The 17,306-nt window shown below is 46.0% G+C and overlaps 1 protein-coding gene across 1 annotated transcript; it reads left to right on the top strand.

The window, feature by feature from the left end:
- The first annotated feature begins 1,456 nt into the window (after positions 1 to 1,456).
- Positions 1,457 to 14,732, top strand: TXN (thioredoxin). Its single transcript, XM_025432598.3, has 5 exons — positions 1,457 to 1,617; positions 6,062 to 6,166; positions 6,694 to 6,753; positions 13,990 to 14,055; positions 14,518 to 14,732. The coding sequence occupies exons 1-5, from the start codon at positions 1,594 to 1,596 to the stop codon at positions 14,578 to 14,580; spliced, it is 318 nt and encodes a 105-aa protein (XP_025288383.1). The 5' UTR covers positions 1,457 to 1,593; the 3' UTR covers positions 14,581 to 14,732.
- The last annotated feature ends 2,574 nt before the right edge of the window (positions 14,733 to 17,306 follow it).

Here is a 17,306-nt window from a genome sequence, read left to right as displayed (position 1 = left end):
GCCCTGAAACTAGTGTGTAGGTTGGGAAGACACAGCAGCAGAAAAGCAGGTTATATATTCTGTCCTGGTACCCCATAAAACCTTTCTTCTGCCCCAATAGTCCCTATACTCTGTGGGAAACTTGCTGCATTCAGGCCACTCCTCAGAACGGGACCCTGGTCCGTGGTCTTACTCATGGGCCCTGTGCTCCTCAACCCTGCAGGCACGACGGGTTCAAACCCCTGGTTTTCTTCTTCTGTCTGCAAGAGCAGGGAGAAGGAAGGCAGGGGGCAGTTTCACCATCCCAACAAACACACCTAGAGGGAGCTCCATCCAGAGCTGCTCCCCCGCTGAAAAATTCCTGCTCAGAACCCCACCCCAACACCTCCACCCTCCAAGCCTCCATTCCTCTCCAGCTCAAAGCCTTTGCCACCTTCACCTCCTGCCGCTGACGGGCCCTCCTGAGGCCTTCACAATGCCTACCAACCTACCAGACCCAACCTGCAACACGCATCCCTGGATCAACACCTCTGTTCCGGGTTCTACCAGTAGTAGAAAAAAACTCACACAAATGTGTGTACTGGCGCCATTATAAATATAAGGTCGACAAGAGCAGCATTACCCCCACCCCGCCCCAAACAAGGACACCAAGCAAGCCTAATTAGTACTCACACCAGCTTTGATTATAACTATTGGGTACTTGCTATGGTACCAAAGCAGTGTCCTAATGGCTTCACAAGCACTTCATTTCATCCTCAAAACACCCCTGGCATGAATTAGAGACCAGCAAGATCCCCATTTTACAGACAGGAACACTGAGGCATCGGGACGTCGGGACGGCCCGCGGCCGCACCTGCACCAGTGGAGCCGCACGTACCCCCCCCCCCGCCACGCAGGTGCCTGCAGGTCAGGAGCCCAGCCCGTTTCCTGCCCTCCCACGCGCTAGAGTGCAGTGTCACGCCGGAGCAGCGGCGGCTCCAACGGTGAAAGTAAAAGAAAAGGAAAGAGGGCAGAGAAGAGAGCCGTCGCGATAAGCTCCAGCGAAGAGGCATTTCCTGGTCATCGTTACTCAGCACTTTGTGGGGTTTGCGGGGCCGGCGGGGGGCGGGGAGGGGGAGGAGTGTGGCGGACCTTTTCGAGGAATCCGGCCCTAGCTAAGCGCATCCGCCCCGTCTCGCACGTGGGGGCCTTCGGTTACGGCCGATCCCCTCCCGGGTGGCCCCGGGGCTCTGGGGGACCCGCCCCCCGCACAGAGCGCCCCGCAGGCGCCCCCGCGCACCCCGCTCCCAGCTGCTGCGCGGGCGGGCGGGGCCCCGGGCTCCGAGCCCGGGCCGCTCCCGGTAGCCCCGCCCCGCGCCCGCGGCGACCCCGCCCCCTGGAGGCCCCGCCCCCTGGAGGCCCCGCCCCCGGTCGGCGTCTCCGCGGTTCCGGAAGGCGGGGCCTGGCCGGGGCTCCGAGCGGGCGCGCCCCCGCCACACGCACGCCGCGCGCGCCCGCCCGCCCCGCCCCCAGTCGCTATAAAGGGAAGGCGGGCTGCGTCCCCGGCAGGCCCCGGCCGGCGCCCTGCACCCGCTCCCTCCGCCTCGCGCCGCTCGTCAGACGCCAGCCGCCAAGATGGTGAAGCAGATCGAGAGCAAGGTACGCCGCCTCCGTCGCCGGCCAGGGGCGAGGGCGAGGGCGAGGGCGAGGGCGAGGGCGAGGGCGAGGGCGTCGGCGTCCCTGCCCGGGGAGGGGACGCGGCGCCTGGGCCCGGGAGTGCGGGACGCCGGGGCCTGGGCGCGCCTGGGGCGGCCGAGCGTGCCCCGCGGGGAGGGAGGCCGGGATGGGCGCTGGATGCGGGGGCTGCCGTGGCCAGGGCGCCGAGGGCCCCCCCGCTCCTGCACCCCGTGCTCGGGAGGCCGGGTCGGCCGCCGGGATGGGCGCTGGATGCCGGGGCTGCCGTGGCCAGGGCGCCGAGGCCCCCCCCGCTGCTCCTGCACCCCGCGCTCCCGCGGCCCGGATGCTGGGGCTGCCCGCGGCCAGGGCGCCGAGCGTCCCCCCCGCTCCTGCTGCACCCCGGTGCTCGGGAGACCCAGTTGGCCGCGGGGATGGAGACGGCCGGGCCGGGCGCTGGATGCCGGGCTGACTGTGGCCAGGGCGCCAAGGGCGCCCCCCACCCCCGTTCCCCCTGCACCCCCTGCACCCCCGTGCTCCGGAGAGCCGGGCCGGGCGCTGGATGCCGGGGCTGCCCGTGGCCAGGGCGCCGAGCCCCCCCCCCCCCCCCCCGCTCCTGCACCCCTTGCCCGGGAGGCCGGGTTGGCCGCCGGGGTGGGGCGGGGCCGGGCGCTGGAGGGCGCGTTGGAGGCGGCGGGCGGGCGGCGTGTCCCCGCGGCCTCCTGCAGTGCGCGGGCCCAGGTGGCGGCGGGGAAGCGCGGCGGGCGCGCCCTGGGACTCCTCCTCGGCGGCGCTGGGCGTGTTTCCGGCGGCGCTGGCGGTGGGATGACTCAGTGCGCGGGGCCGGGGCCGGGGCCGGGGCTGGGGCCGGGCCCGGCCCGTCGGGGGCGCCGCGTGCTCGGGGCCCGGGCGGCAGGTGCGCGCCCCCGGCGGTGCTGGAGCCCCGGGGAGACCCTCGAGAGCGGGGAGCGGTTACCTGGCGGCCGCTCCCATCCCGGCCCTCGCCCGCCTTGAGCGTCTGGACCGGAGATGCTGGGTGGCTTCGGAAATGCGAGCTGCTCTGTAGGGGTGCCCACCGTTTGGTTGACCCTTATAATCAGAAAGCCTGTATGATCGTTGTAGAAAACTGAGCGCGCACGAGAGCTTCTGTTTCCTACAAGCAAGTCCAAAGTGGTTGGTTATTTTACGTATCCTGTTTTGTTCCTGAGCCCCACCCCCCCCACCCCCAGTTTAGCCTGAACCCTTTTTTGTGTAGTTGGCAGGTTTGGAATCCATGCAATACCTGAACATGTTGCTGGACATTTGGGCGGTTTTCAGTGCCTCGGTGAATGTTTTTGTTCATGCCCCCTTGCAGAGTTCAGGCTTGTTTCCTCAGGTTAGGGTCCAGTGCAGTGATGGGGTCAAGGGGTGTGAACCTTTTATTTAAGGCTTATAAGTCCCCAAGAAGCATAGGCGAGTGCTCTTCCCCTCCACCCCCATCGACACTGACCTTTCCCCCTCTAACTTTGGCCAAATCATTAGTAGGAAAAATTGTATCTCCTTTGATTATTAGTGACTCTGAACTCACCCCGCCCCATTTGTTGATGGATTAATTACGATTTGTTATCTACTTGTCCTGAGTTTTTTTCCTATTGACGTTTTATTATTATTGTGTGAGCTTTTATATTAAAATTAGCAATCCTGTCATTTGTTGGAGAGGTCACTAATATAGAATTTTGTTCCCCCCTACTTTTATTCAGTACCCACTGAGTGACAAATCAGTCTGGGTGTGTGTGTGGGGGGGTGTTCCCCAGAGTCTGACCTCTTCATCAGTAAACCCAACAGGTGAGAACCCATAAAGGAGGGAGAAGACTTTGAGTGGTTTACAGTCGTTGTCTCAGAATGCATACCTACAAACAAAATCGGTTGATTCCTGGAACACCTCTATCAGTTTTTCTGTATCTTAGTTGTCATACTTTTGGCGTCCTCCTCTCCTCATCAAGGAGAAGACATACAGGGGTGACCAGAAATTGGTCACACACACACACACAAAAAAACCACTACAGCCTGGAGCGCAGAGACCCCGATCATTCAGCTGATCTTCAGAATTAATGTTCCAGGGACGTTAATCAAAAGTTAAGCTCGTTTCAGTGTTACTTGCAAACGTTGAATACACTTTAGATTTTCATCCTGCTGGACTAGAGTTGGTGCCGTTGGCCATCCAGGACAGCTCGTTCTAAGGTGCGATAGTTCAGAACCACTGGTATCTATTTGAGATACAAGTGGGATAACGGACTGTCCATGTGGCTTGGAAGAAATCACACCGTTGTGTGTTATTTTTAAGAGTAGTAGCTGCCCGTTTGTTGAACTCCTACCCTCTATACATGGGCACTCCCATGCCTGTTAATTATCTTTGGAATGGGGCCGTTTAGGAAAAAAGACTCTAGACTCTGCTCTCATCTGCCCCAAATATTTTGTTTTTGGAATATTTAGATCCATAATGAGGACCTTTATTAATGTTCATTGTTAGTCTCTGGGAGTTAGACGTTGTGGTTTGCGTCTTGGTGAGATAATCTTGACCTACTCATTCAAACCGATGTCTCTTTTAGACAAACTTAAGTATCAGGAGAAGAGAATTGGTTGTGACGTCTACACCTACCTGGCTCTGTAACTCTTCAGTTAAGCCAAAAGTTGCTGCGTGCCTCTCTTCTTTTCAGAATTTTAGGTAGCCTTGCTTGAATTTGATTCAGAATTGTTTGGGAAACCCTTGACAGTGTTTGTATACTATTTTGTTTTGAAAGTAATTTCACCAAGTATTTACGGAGGGCCTGCTATGTTCACAAAACAGTGCATTTGTGTGACAGTAGCATTCCTTGATGTGTGTGTGTGTGTCTGACCTGGTTCTTGCAGTGAAGAATGGCTGGTTTGGGATCCCTGGGTGGCGCAGCGGTTTGGCGCCTGCCTTTGGCCCAGGGCGCGATCCTGGAGACCTGGGATCGAATCCCACGTCGGGCTCCCGGTGCATGGAGCCTGCTTCTCCCTCTGCCTGTGTCTCTGCCTCTCTCTCTCTCTCTCTCTCTGTGTGTGACTATCATAAATAAATAAAAATTAAAAAAAAAAAAAAAGAATGGCTGGTTTGACCTTTTAAAAAAAAAATCACATAAAAGCTCTAAGTTAAATTCGTTTGGAAAAACTGGTGATAGTTTGGGAAAATGATTTCCATAACTCTAACCTGTTCTTTTCCTCTCCTACCCGCTTCCCCACCCCCCCCCACCCCTATGTTATCTCCCCACACCCCAAAGGTGGGATGGGAGATTATGTGTGAATAACTGAAAAAGTTAGAGGTCATGACCTGGAAATACCACTTGTGAATTGTTTCTCCAAAAAACATGAGGTCGAAATTAGAAATCTAGAAAAGTAACTGTACCACAGAGGAATTCACTTAAGGTTTTTTTTTGTTTGTTTTTTTGTTTTTTCGTTTTTTTTTTTTTAAATGGTGTTTCTTTTACTGGATCAGATCTGATAGGATTCTTAGCTTTCAAGGGAGGAGAATGTTAGTTTTTAATTAAACCAATGTGACTAGCATTTTCCCCTTGATGGAAAACCCAGACTTCAGATATAGATATTTATGTTGTGATTGCTGTGTTGCCCCAGTTTTTGGTAAGCACTGACTAAATTGGGGTTCAAAGGGAGTCCCTTTTAACTAGAAGGTTAGGTTCCTACGGTTACAGTATCAAAACCATTGGTAAATTATTCAGGGGAATTGGTGGTGAGGGATTTCTTGATGCCATCTCACTGGTGGAATTTTATTTGACATTTCTAATGCAAAATAACCTCTGAGGAAAGGTCCCTGCACAAGGAACTAAAGCTATCCTTTGGTCACTAATTTGAGATAAAGGGCAGACATAAACAGTATGATCTCATCTCTTGAAACTCCATTAAGGAGAGTACGAGGAAATAGGCTTAATGTCAACAGTGACTCCTCTGAGTGGAAGTTTATTTTCCTTGATATTTTTAAAGCCTATGACATATTCCATCATAGACAATCCAAAAAAAGAGCTTTCAACCCTGGTTTTCATTGCAAAATTCTGTGCCTTGGTGATTTACTCAGTTGAAGTGAGGTCTTCGTCAGTGGAGGAGCATTTAGCACATGTTTATCATACACCCAGATTTGATGTGGAAACCTAATAGGTCTTTATTTTCATGTGCTCAGTCTGAATATAGGTTGATGAAGACATGACTGTTGACACACACTCTATACATCATACTTGTTTCATCTTATTCAGTAACGCTACACACTCTAGGATTTTTTTAAAGCAGTTTATTTGGTTCATTTTAGTTTATTAAATTTTTATAAAGCAGTACGTTTGGATCATTCTTTGTGTCACATTCTATCAAGTTTGATCAGGACTTTGGGAAATTTAACCTGTGCTTTTCTTTTTCCTCTTAGTATGCTTTTCAGGAAGCCTTGAACAGTGCTGGGGATAAACTTGTAGTAGTTGACTTCTCAGCCACGTGGTGTGGACCTTGCAAAATGATCAAGCCTTTCTTTCATGTGAGTATGAAACCAGTTTCTTTAGAAGAGATTCTAAGTTCCTCCGGTTGGGAGTGGCAAAGCTAGGAAAGGACAGAGTGTTATTAGTCTAAAGGTAATAGTGTAACAACTTAAAGGGCACCTGGCGGGCTTAGTCCTTAGAACATGGGACTCTTCATTTTGAGGTTATGAATTTGAACCCCATATCGGGCATAGAGATTACTTAAAATCTTTTAAAGTAGTAGTGTAACAACTTAATTTTGACACATGTGTAGCCCATGGAAGACAACTGTCAGAACTTAGTTTGGTTGTCTTAAATGGTTTTTCTTTTTCTTCAGGTTGAAACCCGGATCCTATTTGAAATTTTAGGCCCCACTTTCTTTTATGCTAGGAGGAATTTGACTCACAGAGACTATAGGTTCCTGTGCTTACCTGGTCCCTAGTCTGAATTTTTGAATCTTAATAAGAGTAGAAACTACTAATTTAAGTTTCTGTTTAGGAACCTACCCAGTTCTAAATCTGGATTTTTTTCATTTTAAATTTTCTAGTCCCTCTCTGAGAAGTATTCTAACGTGGTGTTCCTTGAAGTAGATGTGGATGACTGTCAGGTATGTGACTGGAAATTTGGAATACTACTGAGCTTTTCACATTGGACTTTATTCTCTGAAATGCAAGTGTTTGTTTTCTTACTATAGCCCTAGCCAAAAAAGGGTAACATACCAATTATGAGCTTAATCCTAGCTATCAGGAGCGGTGTACATCACATCCTAGAAGAAGCCTAAAAACAAATGGTTGAGGCTTCTGTACCTTACCTGTCACCTTTCTACAAGCTTATATATTCATTTGATTATGATAACTAAATCCATAGACTTAAAAACTAGGAGACCACTTTGAAGGTTCTCTGTGAACTAGTGACATGAGAAAGTAGTCACTTGCTTGCTTTTAGTCAATTAGAAAATCCAGTGTTTTCAAGAACAAACACCAAGGTGCTTGATGGAGAGGAGAGAAAGGGGAGGGGGTGGATATGAGGGGTGATTGAATTTTACAAATGCTTGTTTAGGCCAGTTTTATAAGTACTGATGCATTTAATCCTTGGTGCTAGCCATCCCTGTTTTTACAGAGGAGAAAAACAAAGAACTGGTCTAGGGAGTTACTGTTAGTAGTGGCAGTCGAAATTTCAAAGAAGTTCTCTGACCTCTCAGCCCTTGCTCTCAACCAGCGTACCTCAGAGGAGGCTCTGGCATAGGGTGGGTACAGATCCAGCTCCTGGCATAAGATTTGCTTCTCATACAGCCCACTGTACTAGGATAGCTTGTTCCATGTTCAAGAACAACACCTAGGAGGTCTTTACAGATACGTGAACATTTTTCCCTTAATCCCCGTGGGGCAGGAGGGTCTTAGGGTATGATGTGGCAAAAAGGGTGCTCACCTGGGTTCCGGGCCTGGCTTGGGGACTTGTGCTCTAGCTAACCTTTCTTCTTCCTTGAGCTTTGGTTCTTTAGCACCAGATCTTAATACCTGACCCATCAACTTCCTAGGGTGGCTTATTTATTGAGCAAACAGAGAATGTTTAGTAAAGGTACTGAGGGATCCCTGGGTGGCGCAGCAGTTTGGCACCTGCCTTTGGCCCAGGGCGCGATCCTGGAGACCCTGGATCGAATCCCACGTCGGGCTCCCTGCGCATGGAGCCTGCTTCTCCCTCTGCCTGTGTCTCTGCCTCTCTCTCTCTCTCTCTCTCTATCATAAATAAATAAAAATAAATAAAAAAAAAAAGAAACCAATCTTACTTGTTTAAAAAATAAATAAATGTACTGAAAGGTTTACAGGAATGGGTACATGGCAGTACTTTCTAAACCTGTGAGGGCCTACCATCACCAAATTGTTTTTTCCTAGCACATTTTCTGATTCGACACTCATGCCTTTACAGGTCGGGGGTCGTCTCTACCTGGAACATTCTTTTTCTTTCATACCTCCCAAACTCCTAGCTGTAAGCTTCACATCTTCTCCAGGAACCTTCCTCCACCCAGACTAGGTTAGTTTCCTTTCCTCGGCTCCAGGTCTTCCTCTGCCCCTCTTTTACTCTTGTATTTATGGTAATAGAATGGGGAGGATCCCATACCTAGACTGCCTGCTTTAGTTTCCAGTTCCATCCCTTATCCTCCTTGCCTCAGTTTGAGCCTCTAAAATGGCAGTGTTCATCCATCATAAAAGAGGTGTCAGGATTACGTGAGAGGATACCCAGCAAGTGCTTAGAGTAGTGCCCGGGCCATGTTCAGTGAACCTTAGCTAGTATTACAATCTTGTCTGTCCTTTACTGTTAGTTTCTTGGGACCAGAGGCCCTGTCTCATTTACCTGACTGTCCTGTAGTAGGTCTAGAATGAATTTATTCTATAAGGTAAAGTGATTGTTCTGAGGTGTCCCAGAGTTTTAAGAAAATCAGAATAGATAGCAGCGGGTGATTGTGAATAAACCCTTACTCTAAATCTAAACCTAATTCTATATGGTCACTTTAGCCAGGTGAAAGTGGCACCTGGAAGGGACTAGAAAAATTCTGACTGGTCCTGTGACCCAATCAGATAGCAAGTGAATCTCTTTAAGTTTTTATTGGGAAGTAATAACAGGTGCTAGATGGTGTGCTAGGCTCCCTGCGTGCATTAGGTCTTTTAATCCTCAGGCGGCTCTGGTAAGTTATCATTAGTACCACGCCGGAACCGATCATGGGACTGCAGCACAACAGGAGGGGTAGGTCAGTGGACGCAGAGTCTGCAAGGGTTGACCCTTGCCCTTGGCCAGACCAAGGACAGGTGCTCTCATTACCTGAGTCGGAAACCTTGGGGGAAGGAGATGTGCAGATTAAGCCAAGGACTTGCGGGTGGCAGCGCTCCTTCCGGTCGGATTAGCATGCACACCCTCAAGGTTTCTAGACCTTGGAGTGACCCTCTCACAACTGGGAGACCTTTCACTTTGCCCCCGGATTGAGCAACATACACGGTTTTACTTTGACTGCCTGTAACGATCCTATTACGACACTGTCTAAATGGCCTCACGGACCTGTCATGGAGTTAAAAATTGAACTACTTCCAGAACCCCGTGTCACACAGTGCCTGTCAGCTCCTACTCACCTGGCCATTCTGAATTACCCTCCTGGCTAAGTCTATCAAAAAGCAGTTCATTAAACAGTCAGGTGGTGGTTTTTTCCTCAAGGAATTTGCAGCTCTGGGTAAGACCATCCCCTCATTTTGACTCTAAAATAGGATAAAAGTTATGTCAGTCACGTTTCTCAGTATTATATCATTAATGGGTGAAACTTTTAATGACTAGTTTTAAGTTTGTGTGCAGATAATTCCTACTGATGAATTTCAGACTTTATAGTATCATTGGCATAAGCCACATGTAATTTTAATAGGCCCTAAGCACTTGGGCAAGAAAAAGTTACCTTTTAGGTGTAATAGATTCAAACAGACAGACATGAACATCTAATGTGGTACAAAATATTCTTAGTGTATTTATAGAAAAGTAGGAGGGGTGCCTAGGTGGTAGGTGGCTCAGTCGGTTAAGTGTCTGCTTTCAGCTCAGGTCATGCTCTTGGAGTCCTGGGAAGGAGTTCCCCCAGCAGGCTCCCCACAGGACAGGAAGCCTCTCCTTCTCCCTGGCCCCTTCCCGCCCTCCCCGCTGCTTGAGTTCGCTCTCAAAATCTTTTCTAAATATTTTTAAAAAGAAGGAAGCCCTTTTGAAAATGGTAGACTTTGATTATAGTCTCAACTCTGTACAGGGTAGGATACTTATTTTGTAAAATTTAGACCTGGTAGTTGTAGAAGCATTTAGAACTGTGTGTGTTTTGATTAGAGGGGTTAATAGAAGTGACAAAACCAGGTGTTTAAAGTTACCTTGGTTGTATGGAGTGGTAAGCTAGAAACCAATGAAATTAAATTTAGTAAGGTAAAAAGTAGTCTCATTATACTTAATTTAAAAAAATCAAATTGAGCTAAACTATAGGGATGGAGAACAGATTGGAGTGTTGAAGGAACAGCTGAGGGAATTTCAGGGGAGTGAGGGAACAGTCCTGTATCTTGATTTTGGTGTTACATGACTGTATTTGCCAGAACTTAGTAAAATTCATTTTTTCTTAAAGATTTTATTTATTTATTCATGAAAAACACAGAGAGAGAGGCAGAGACACAGGCAGAGGGAGAAGCAGGCTCCAGGCAGCTGTGGGACTTGATCCTGAGACTGCGGATCACTCCCTGAGCCAGGGGCAGGTGCTCAACCACTGAGCCACCCAGGCGTCCCTAAAATTCACTTTTTTGAGAGTGTTAATCTGTTTAAAATTCCAGATTGTGTATAAAACCGGTTGGAAGCATGATTAGGGGTGGGCTACTTTTGTTTTGAAGTGAGGAAAGTGAGAAACCTTAAAATTTAGTTACCATTAAGTACAGATACCTTTAGAGTCCCTAGGAATATGGAGATTAGTCCATAGAACAAGTAGTAGAAAGCAAAACATTAAGATCAAATGCTAGGTAGGAACCAAAACTTTACTGAAGTCTATAAAAGATCTTAGTAGACAGGTGCACTGTATTCCTGGAAAGTGACTCAGTAATACTAAAGTGTCAGTACTCCCAAGTTGGATGCAATCTTAATCTGACATTTTGGGGTCTTGGCTTGTACGATTTCAGAATGTCAGGAAGGTCCTAGAAAGTAGAAGAACAAACACGAACTTGGAAAGAAATTGTTGGGGGATGAGAAAGGTAGAACCCCATAATAAAGATACAGTGTGGTCTTGTAACCAGAATAGGCAAGTATACCCATGGAATAGAAAGTCAAAAAAAAAAAAATTCTCTTTAAGCATAATCATTAACCTTTTGGGGTTAAGATGTTGCATCTCTACCCTATTCTTTATTCCCAAGTAAAACTTAGAAGACCTTTAAACAAAAATCTTAGAAAATATTGAACATACTTAGAGAAATGAGGGACACTGTGAAGTGCATTAACCACCCTGGTTCTTGTAGTCTCTTCCTCTTGCCACTGAGGAAATGGGCCTGGAAATATCCGTTTGTTTGATGCAAGTCCTGATAAATACTGGTCAGTTGATGTGTATTACAACTACCTCCCAACAGGAATGTGTATCTAGAGCCTTTAAAAGGAGCATGTTCTGTGTCTCAGTAATTCTGCTTCAAGGGGTATTGACCGATGCAGATATTTGTATGGGAAGATGCAAGTTTTTGCATGAAGCAAAAATCAAAGCCTTTTACATATTGACCAGTGGATTAGTTCCAATGATACTATGTCCATATGGGGATTGCTATTGGACCACTAAAAAGAGTGGTGTACTTTTCCATGGGGAAAGTCCATTGTATGCACATTATACCCAGTATGTAGGTAAAATGTCCCTAATACGCATACCATGCACATAGCATGGGTTTTTATAAAGAAAAGCATTTAGGTACAACAGTAAAAGGTCTGTAGTAGCTAGTTGAGAATAGGAATGGTTTCCCTCTTCCAATTTTTCTACATTGAATGTGGATTATACTTACGTGAATAAAAGTGATCTTCCTTAATAAGCTCAACAATTTCACTTTACGGTTTTTGCCTTACAGCATGTCTGAGAACTTATAAGGATGTACATAAATTGCAAATAAAGCCTCACTTTGGAGGATTATAGTATGGAATCCTAGGTCACCTTAAAAACCACTTTTATACCCAATGAAAGAAAAAACTCTTAACCTGGTAAGCTTTTTAGTTAAAGCATTAATATCTGACTGCAATTTTAAAAATTATTTTTAAAATCTTGTTCATACATCTCTCAAAGCATTGGCACTACTTCTGAGCATTCGCGTTTTTTCCAGATTTAAGATTTTATTGTAAATTAAGCAGTTGTACCAACGTAGGAATGCTGATCTCTGAGTAGGTGAAGGGTAAGGCATCCAGAATCGGAGAATGTCCATGAGACGACCACGTTCATGGACTGAGAGGGGACCCTGTATTTTCTGCTGAGAACGCTTTCTCATGGGCAGGTTGTGACTGTCCACGTCCGGTTTTACCCTCCTTTGTGTGTGATGCAGCTCAGTTGCGCCCCCTGGGGGTTTCTGATTAGGAGTGGGGAAGAGGAAGGCGGCTCTTTTTAGGCCACTGCCCTTCTACGTGAATATAAAACAAAATGAACCCCCTTCTCCTTTGAGCCTTCTGCCAACTGTCTACATGCAAGGTGATGTCCATCCGGTGGGTTCCGTGTGCAAAAGAGAGGGAAGGGGCTGAGGCAAACAGCTTCTCTCCCCGGTGTTGTGAGGGGTGAGCCTGGCGTTCCCAGATATTCAAGTTCAAGAGGTATCTGCTATTGGGCAACCAATGCAGAGATTTGCTCTTAGCTCTTGCATGAGCCAAGCACCATGTCTGGACCAGATTGAGCCCCAGAGACCACCAGTTTTCAGTCTTACTTGAGCCAGTGCCCCTCGCTTTCTAACTCGTCATCTTCCGATTTCCTGAATCTTCACCCACAGTTAGTCCAGAACCTGGACACCTACAGTTCGTAGTCTCCCTGTCAACTCTTTACCCCATTTTCAATCCTGGATGCTCTTGCTACAGGGAGTTCCTGAGATTGTAGGATCTTCATTGTGGTGGTTTGTCACGTGTTCTTGCTAATTCCCTAAGCACTCAGAACCTAGTAGTCATTCTTATTCTAGTCATTACTGTCCTTGTGCTTCTTTGTCAGCCAGCATTTAGAGGAAAAGTCAAGGTCATGTGGAAGGAATTCCCAGCAGTAATGCCCCCCCTCCCCTTCCTGCTGTGCTACTGACAGCAAGTTTGGAAAGATGTATGGTTTTATAGCTTTATAGTCTCAGAGGAGGAGGAGGAGGAGGACTTAAGCTGGCATGCTGCCATTACTAGTGGCTCAGGCAGCTCCATTTTTTTTTCTGGGCATGTGCCTTCCCGAATACTCCACTAGAAGTCACCACAACACCTTCCTTTATTCTGGAAGCTGTGTGGTTTGTGATCTGATTCTCAGAATCCAGCCTCCTTCATTGCTGTCCTTCACTGCTTTTGCACCTTAGCTGCTTTGTGGTTCTACATTTCTTTGCCGAGCCTCTTGAGGACCACGTGGACATTTTCAATTCCTACTGGCTCTCTTCATTTGAGACTCTTGTCCAAACCACACCATTTTCCAAAGCATTTCCCCCCAAATTTATGTGAATAGGATATTGGGGGGGGTAGAAGTTTTCATTTAGTGTTCCCATAACAGAATTAGAGAATGTTTCTGAGATGCAGCCAGATATAAGAACCTACAAGCAAATGTGAGATTAAAAGCAGAAAGAAACGGGGTCCGGCTTTGCCTTGGCTTTTGTTCTTGAATGGCTTGTTGGTCCTCTGGCTAACACTGGGCTTTAAAAAAAATAAAGATTTTATATATTTATTCATGAGAGACATGACACAGAAGAGCCTGACTCGGGACTCGATCCTGGTCTCCAGGATCACACCCTGGGCTGAAGGCAGCGCTGAGCCACCCGGGCTGCCCAGCACTGGGCTTTAATCTTTGTGACCATCACCTGTGGACGCCACTGCCATGATGAGACTGGAAAAACGAGGAGCAAAGAAGAGATTCTAAGGAATATTGACGATTAGAATCCTGAATATAGTTACAGGCAGATTTGTTAATTGCTTCAATAGCCAGTATATAGTTGATTAAACAACTCGCTGGGTCAGTGTATCCGATGTGTCCTGCTGGTCAGTGGCCCTCTAAGAGGGGAGTGCAAAAAACCGTCCTAGTGCTGACTAATGAGGTCTGGTTTGAGGTGACTTCTGTCAAAACTCAACATTCCGTCTTGTTTTTCTCCTCCCCCTCACCTCACAGGATGTTGCTTCAGAGTGTGAAGTCAAATGCATGCCGACCTTCCAGTTTTTTAAGAAGGGACAAAAGGTAGGTACATCTGACCTTATATCCAGCTGGGCAGTAGGAAAACATGGTATAAATTAAGACACTGAGGGGACTTACCCCTTCACATGGAGAAGTCTATCCCCATTTTCTACTTCATTAAATAGGTCATTCTTCATTCAGTACATGCTGGGACATCTGCAAATTGATCTTTGTTAGAACTAGTCACTAATCCCGTGATTGGTCCTTCATATTTGTAAAGTACATTCATTTTTAAGACTGGGCTACAATTTCTCCCTCAAACTAAGGGGGCATGGGGAGAGGGGAGAAAACAAAACCCTTGTTTTTAACAAAATTTGGATCTCTGGGTAACTACCAGTTCTTTCAAGTAAGATTATACTTGCTCTCCCTCTACCCTCCCCCTATTTTACCCCATTCTGGGATATCTCAGTCACAAAATAAGGAGAAAATGCTGTATCTAACCACAATTCAATATTTTCTTAACAGGTGGGTGAATTTTCCGGAGCTAATAAGGAAAAACTTGAAGCCACCATAAATGAATTAATCTAATTACATTTTCTGAAAACATAACCAGCCCATGGCTGTTGAAAACTTGTAATTTTTTTTATTTACAAAAAGGAAAGATCAAGTATGAAGACTATATACCCAACCACCATCTGATTATAAGTGACAATAAAATATTAATTCTACCCTTTTTAAAACTAGTGTCTTGGAATTGCTTTCAGAATAAATGAAAAGCCAATTGAGAACATTTAATGTCCTGATTTCATATGCTGATAACTTTTTAGTAACCTTGAGGTAGCAGTTCTTCATGGTTGGTTCACAAGGAAGCTCTGTAGACATTGCCATGGGAGTTTTGATTGTTCCAAACTATCTTAAACTGGTTTTAGAGGCCAGATAGACATATACTAACCTAAGTGGTAAAGTGTGTGGAAGTTACAGGCTATTTCACTAAAGAACATTAAGGGTTTCATAGGTCAAGATTATAGGATAGAGAACCTAGAAATAAACCCACACATGTACCCAGTCTGTGACAAAAGATGCAAGTGTATGCAATGGAGAAGAGATAGTCTCTGGTAAATGATCTGGGAAAATTGGACAGCTGCATGTAAGACCTGAAACTAGGTCACTTCTTATGCCATATATAAGAATAAATCGATTAAAGCCCTAAATGTGAGAGACCTGAAAGTTTAAAATTCCTAGTACTCTGACATCAGCCCTAGCAACATTTTTCTAGATGTGTCTCCTCAGGCAAGGGACAAGAAAAGCAAAAATAAACTGTTGGGACACTACGCCAAACTAAAAAGCTTTTGCCAGAGAAGGAAATGAATAGAAGGCAAACTGCTGAATGGGAGAAGATCATTGCAAATGAAATGCCCAGTAAGAGGTTGATAGTCCAAAATATAAAGAACTTCAACTCAACACCCGACAATCTGATTTAAAAAGGCAGCAGGATCTAGACATTTTTTCCAAAGACGACACAAATTGGCCAGCAGACACTTGAAAATTCTATCACTTATCATCTGGAAATGCAAATCAAAACCATAATGAGCTCCCACCTCACACCTGTCAGAATGGCTATAATCAAAACGTAAAGTGTTAACAAGGATGTGGAGAAAAAGGAACCCTTGTGCACTGCTGGTGGAAACGTAAATGGTGCAGCCACTGTGGAAAACTGGAGTTTTCTCAAAAACAGATCTATGCTCCCATGTATTTATCACAGCATTATTTACAATAGCCAAGTGTTCAGTGATAGATAACTGGATAGAGATATGTGTATACACCTAGGGAATATTAGTCATAAGAAAAAATGAGATCTTGCCATTTGCAACAACATGAGTGAGCCTAAAGAATATTTTGCAAAATGGAATAAGACAGTAGTACCATAGGATTCTCCTTATATGTGGAATCTAAAAACAAAACTAACCAGTCAAACCTGTAAGTACAGAGAACTGTTGGTTGCCAGGGCTGGTTTGGGGGTGGGGGATAATAAATGAGCAAAGTGGGTGAAGGGGAGGGAGATACAAGTGTCTATAGAATGAATAAGTCACAAAGATAAAAGGTACAGCAGAGGGAACATGATCAGTGGTATTCAAGGGTTATATGACAATAAATGGTAACTACACTTGTGAGCACAGAATATATAGGTTTGTCAAATCACTATGTTGTACATTTGAAATTAATGTAACATTGTGTATCAACTGTATTTGTTTTTTTAAAATTTTTAATGGGAAATAAATCAGAATGTAACAAAAAAAAAGTGGTTTTCATGTTTTAGAGCAAAGGATTAGAGGTGTAAGAAACCGTTTTTAAATTTGTGTAATGAGTCCTAGAATTACTCATATGCCCTGCACCATCCTTATGTTACTTTCAACAACAATCCTAGGTGGGTACTGTAATCCCTTTTTTCCCAAAGAAACAGATCGAGAGAAGTTAATTTCTCCAGTGTCACACTAGTCCGTAGAAGATTGGAGACTTGAACCAAGGGAGTCTGGAACCCATATACATACTCTCAACTGCTATACTACCTACCAGTTAGAAATCTGACCTAGGAAAACAATGAGCCCTTACCTAGATTTCTTTCCTCATCTAGGAAAGAAATGGATGCTAAACTTAGATGATCTTTCAAAATCAGTATTCTGTGCTAGATAGGACTATAGCTGTGAATAAGACACCCTTTCCATAGAGCTTATTTTCTAGAAAGGAAGGCAAACTAGTGAATGGGAGCCTAGTGTATCCTAGGAGGCCGAAACAAATGGGCACAGTAACTGAGAATAGGGAGACTTGCTTTGGGTTGAGAGGTTGAGGAGTGAAAAGGACTCCAACATGCAGAGAGGCAGGGAACCCAGTACAGCAGAGAGAAAGGCACACACAAAGGCTCTGAGTCCAGAAAAACCTTGGTGTATCAGGACCATCAAAAGCATGAAACAGCTGAATACAGTGGCAGGGCCCCATAACCTAAGGCCTCCCTTATAGGTGCAAAGGGAAGCCACTGTAGGGTAAGCCAGAGATAATGTGTTCTGGTAAGAATCCATTTTGGCAGCTGTATAGAAAAGTGGGTTGGAGAAGGAGACTTAACTGGAAACCCAGTTAGTGGTTTCATTTATGCAGCCCAGAAGTAGTGATAGTGGGGATTGGAGGATGGTGGGCAGGTGTTAAGGATGGGACAAGATGTGTGGGCTCAATAACATTTATGAGAGTATCCAAGGACTTGTGTGCATAGGATTTTAGGGTAAATCCCCAAATTTTTGGCTTGATTAACTGTCTGGAGTACC

The sequence above is a fragment of the Canis lupus genome, chromosome 11, assembly GCF_003254725.2.
Source record: "Canis lupus dingo isolate Sandy chromosome 11, ASM325472v2, whole genome shotgun sequence".
NCBI lineage: Eukaryota > Metazoa > Chordata > Mammalia > Carnivora > Canidae > Canis > Canis lupus.
Note: the sequence above shows the minus strand (reverse complement) of the source record. Positions and strands in the feature narration are given on the sequence as shown.

Excerpts from the sequence above, each read along its gene's own strand:
- TXN (XM_025432598.3), top strand. The coding sequence starts at position 1,594 with ATGGTGAAGCAGATCGAGAGCAAG. Across the intron at positions 1,618-6,061 it reads TGAAGCAGATCGAGAGCAAG|TATGCTTTTCAGGAAGCCTT; the intron begins GTACGCCGCCTC and ends TTTTCCTCTTAG. Across the intron at positions 14,056-14,517 it reads TTTTTAAGAAGGGACAAAAG|GTGGGTGAATTTTCCGGAGC; the intron begins GTAGGTACATCT and ends TTTTCTTAACAG.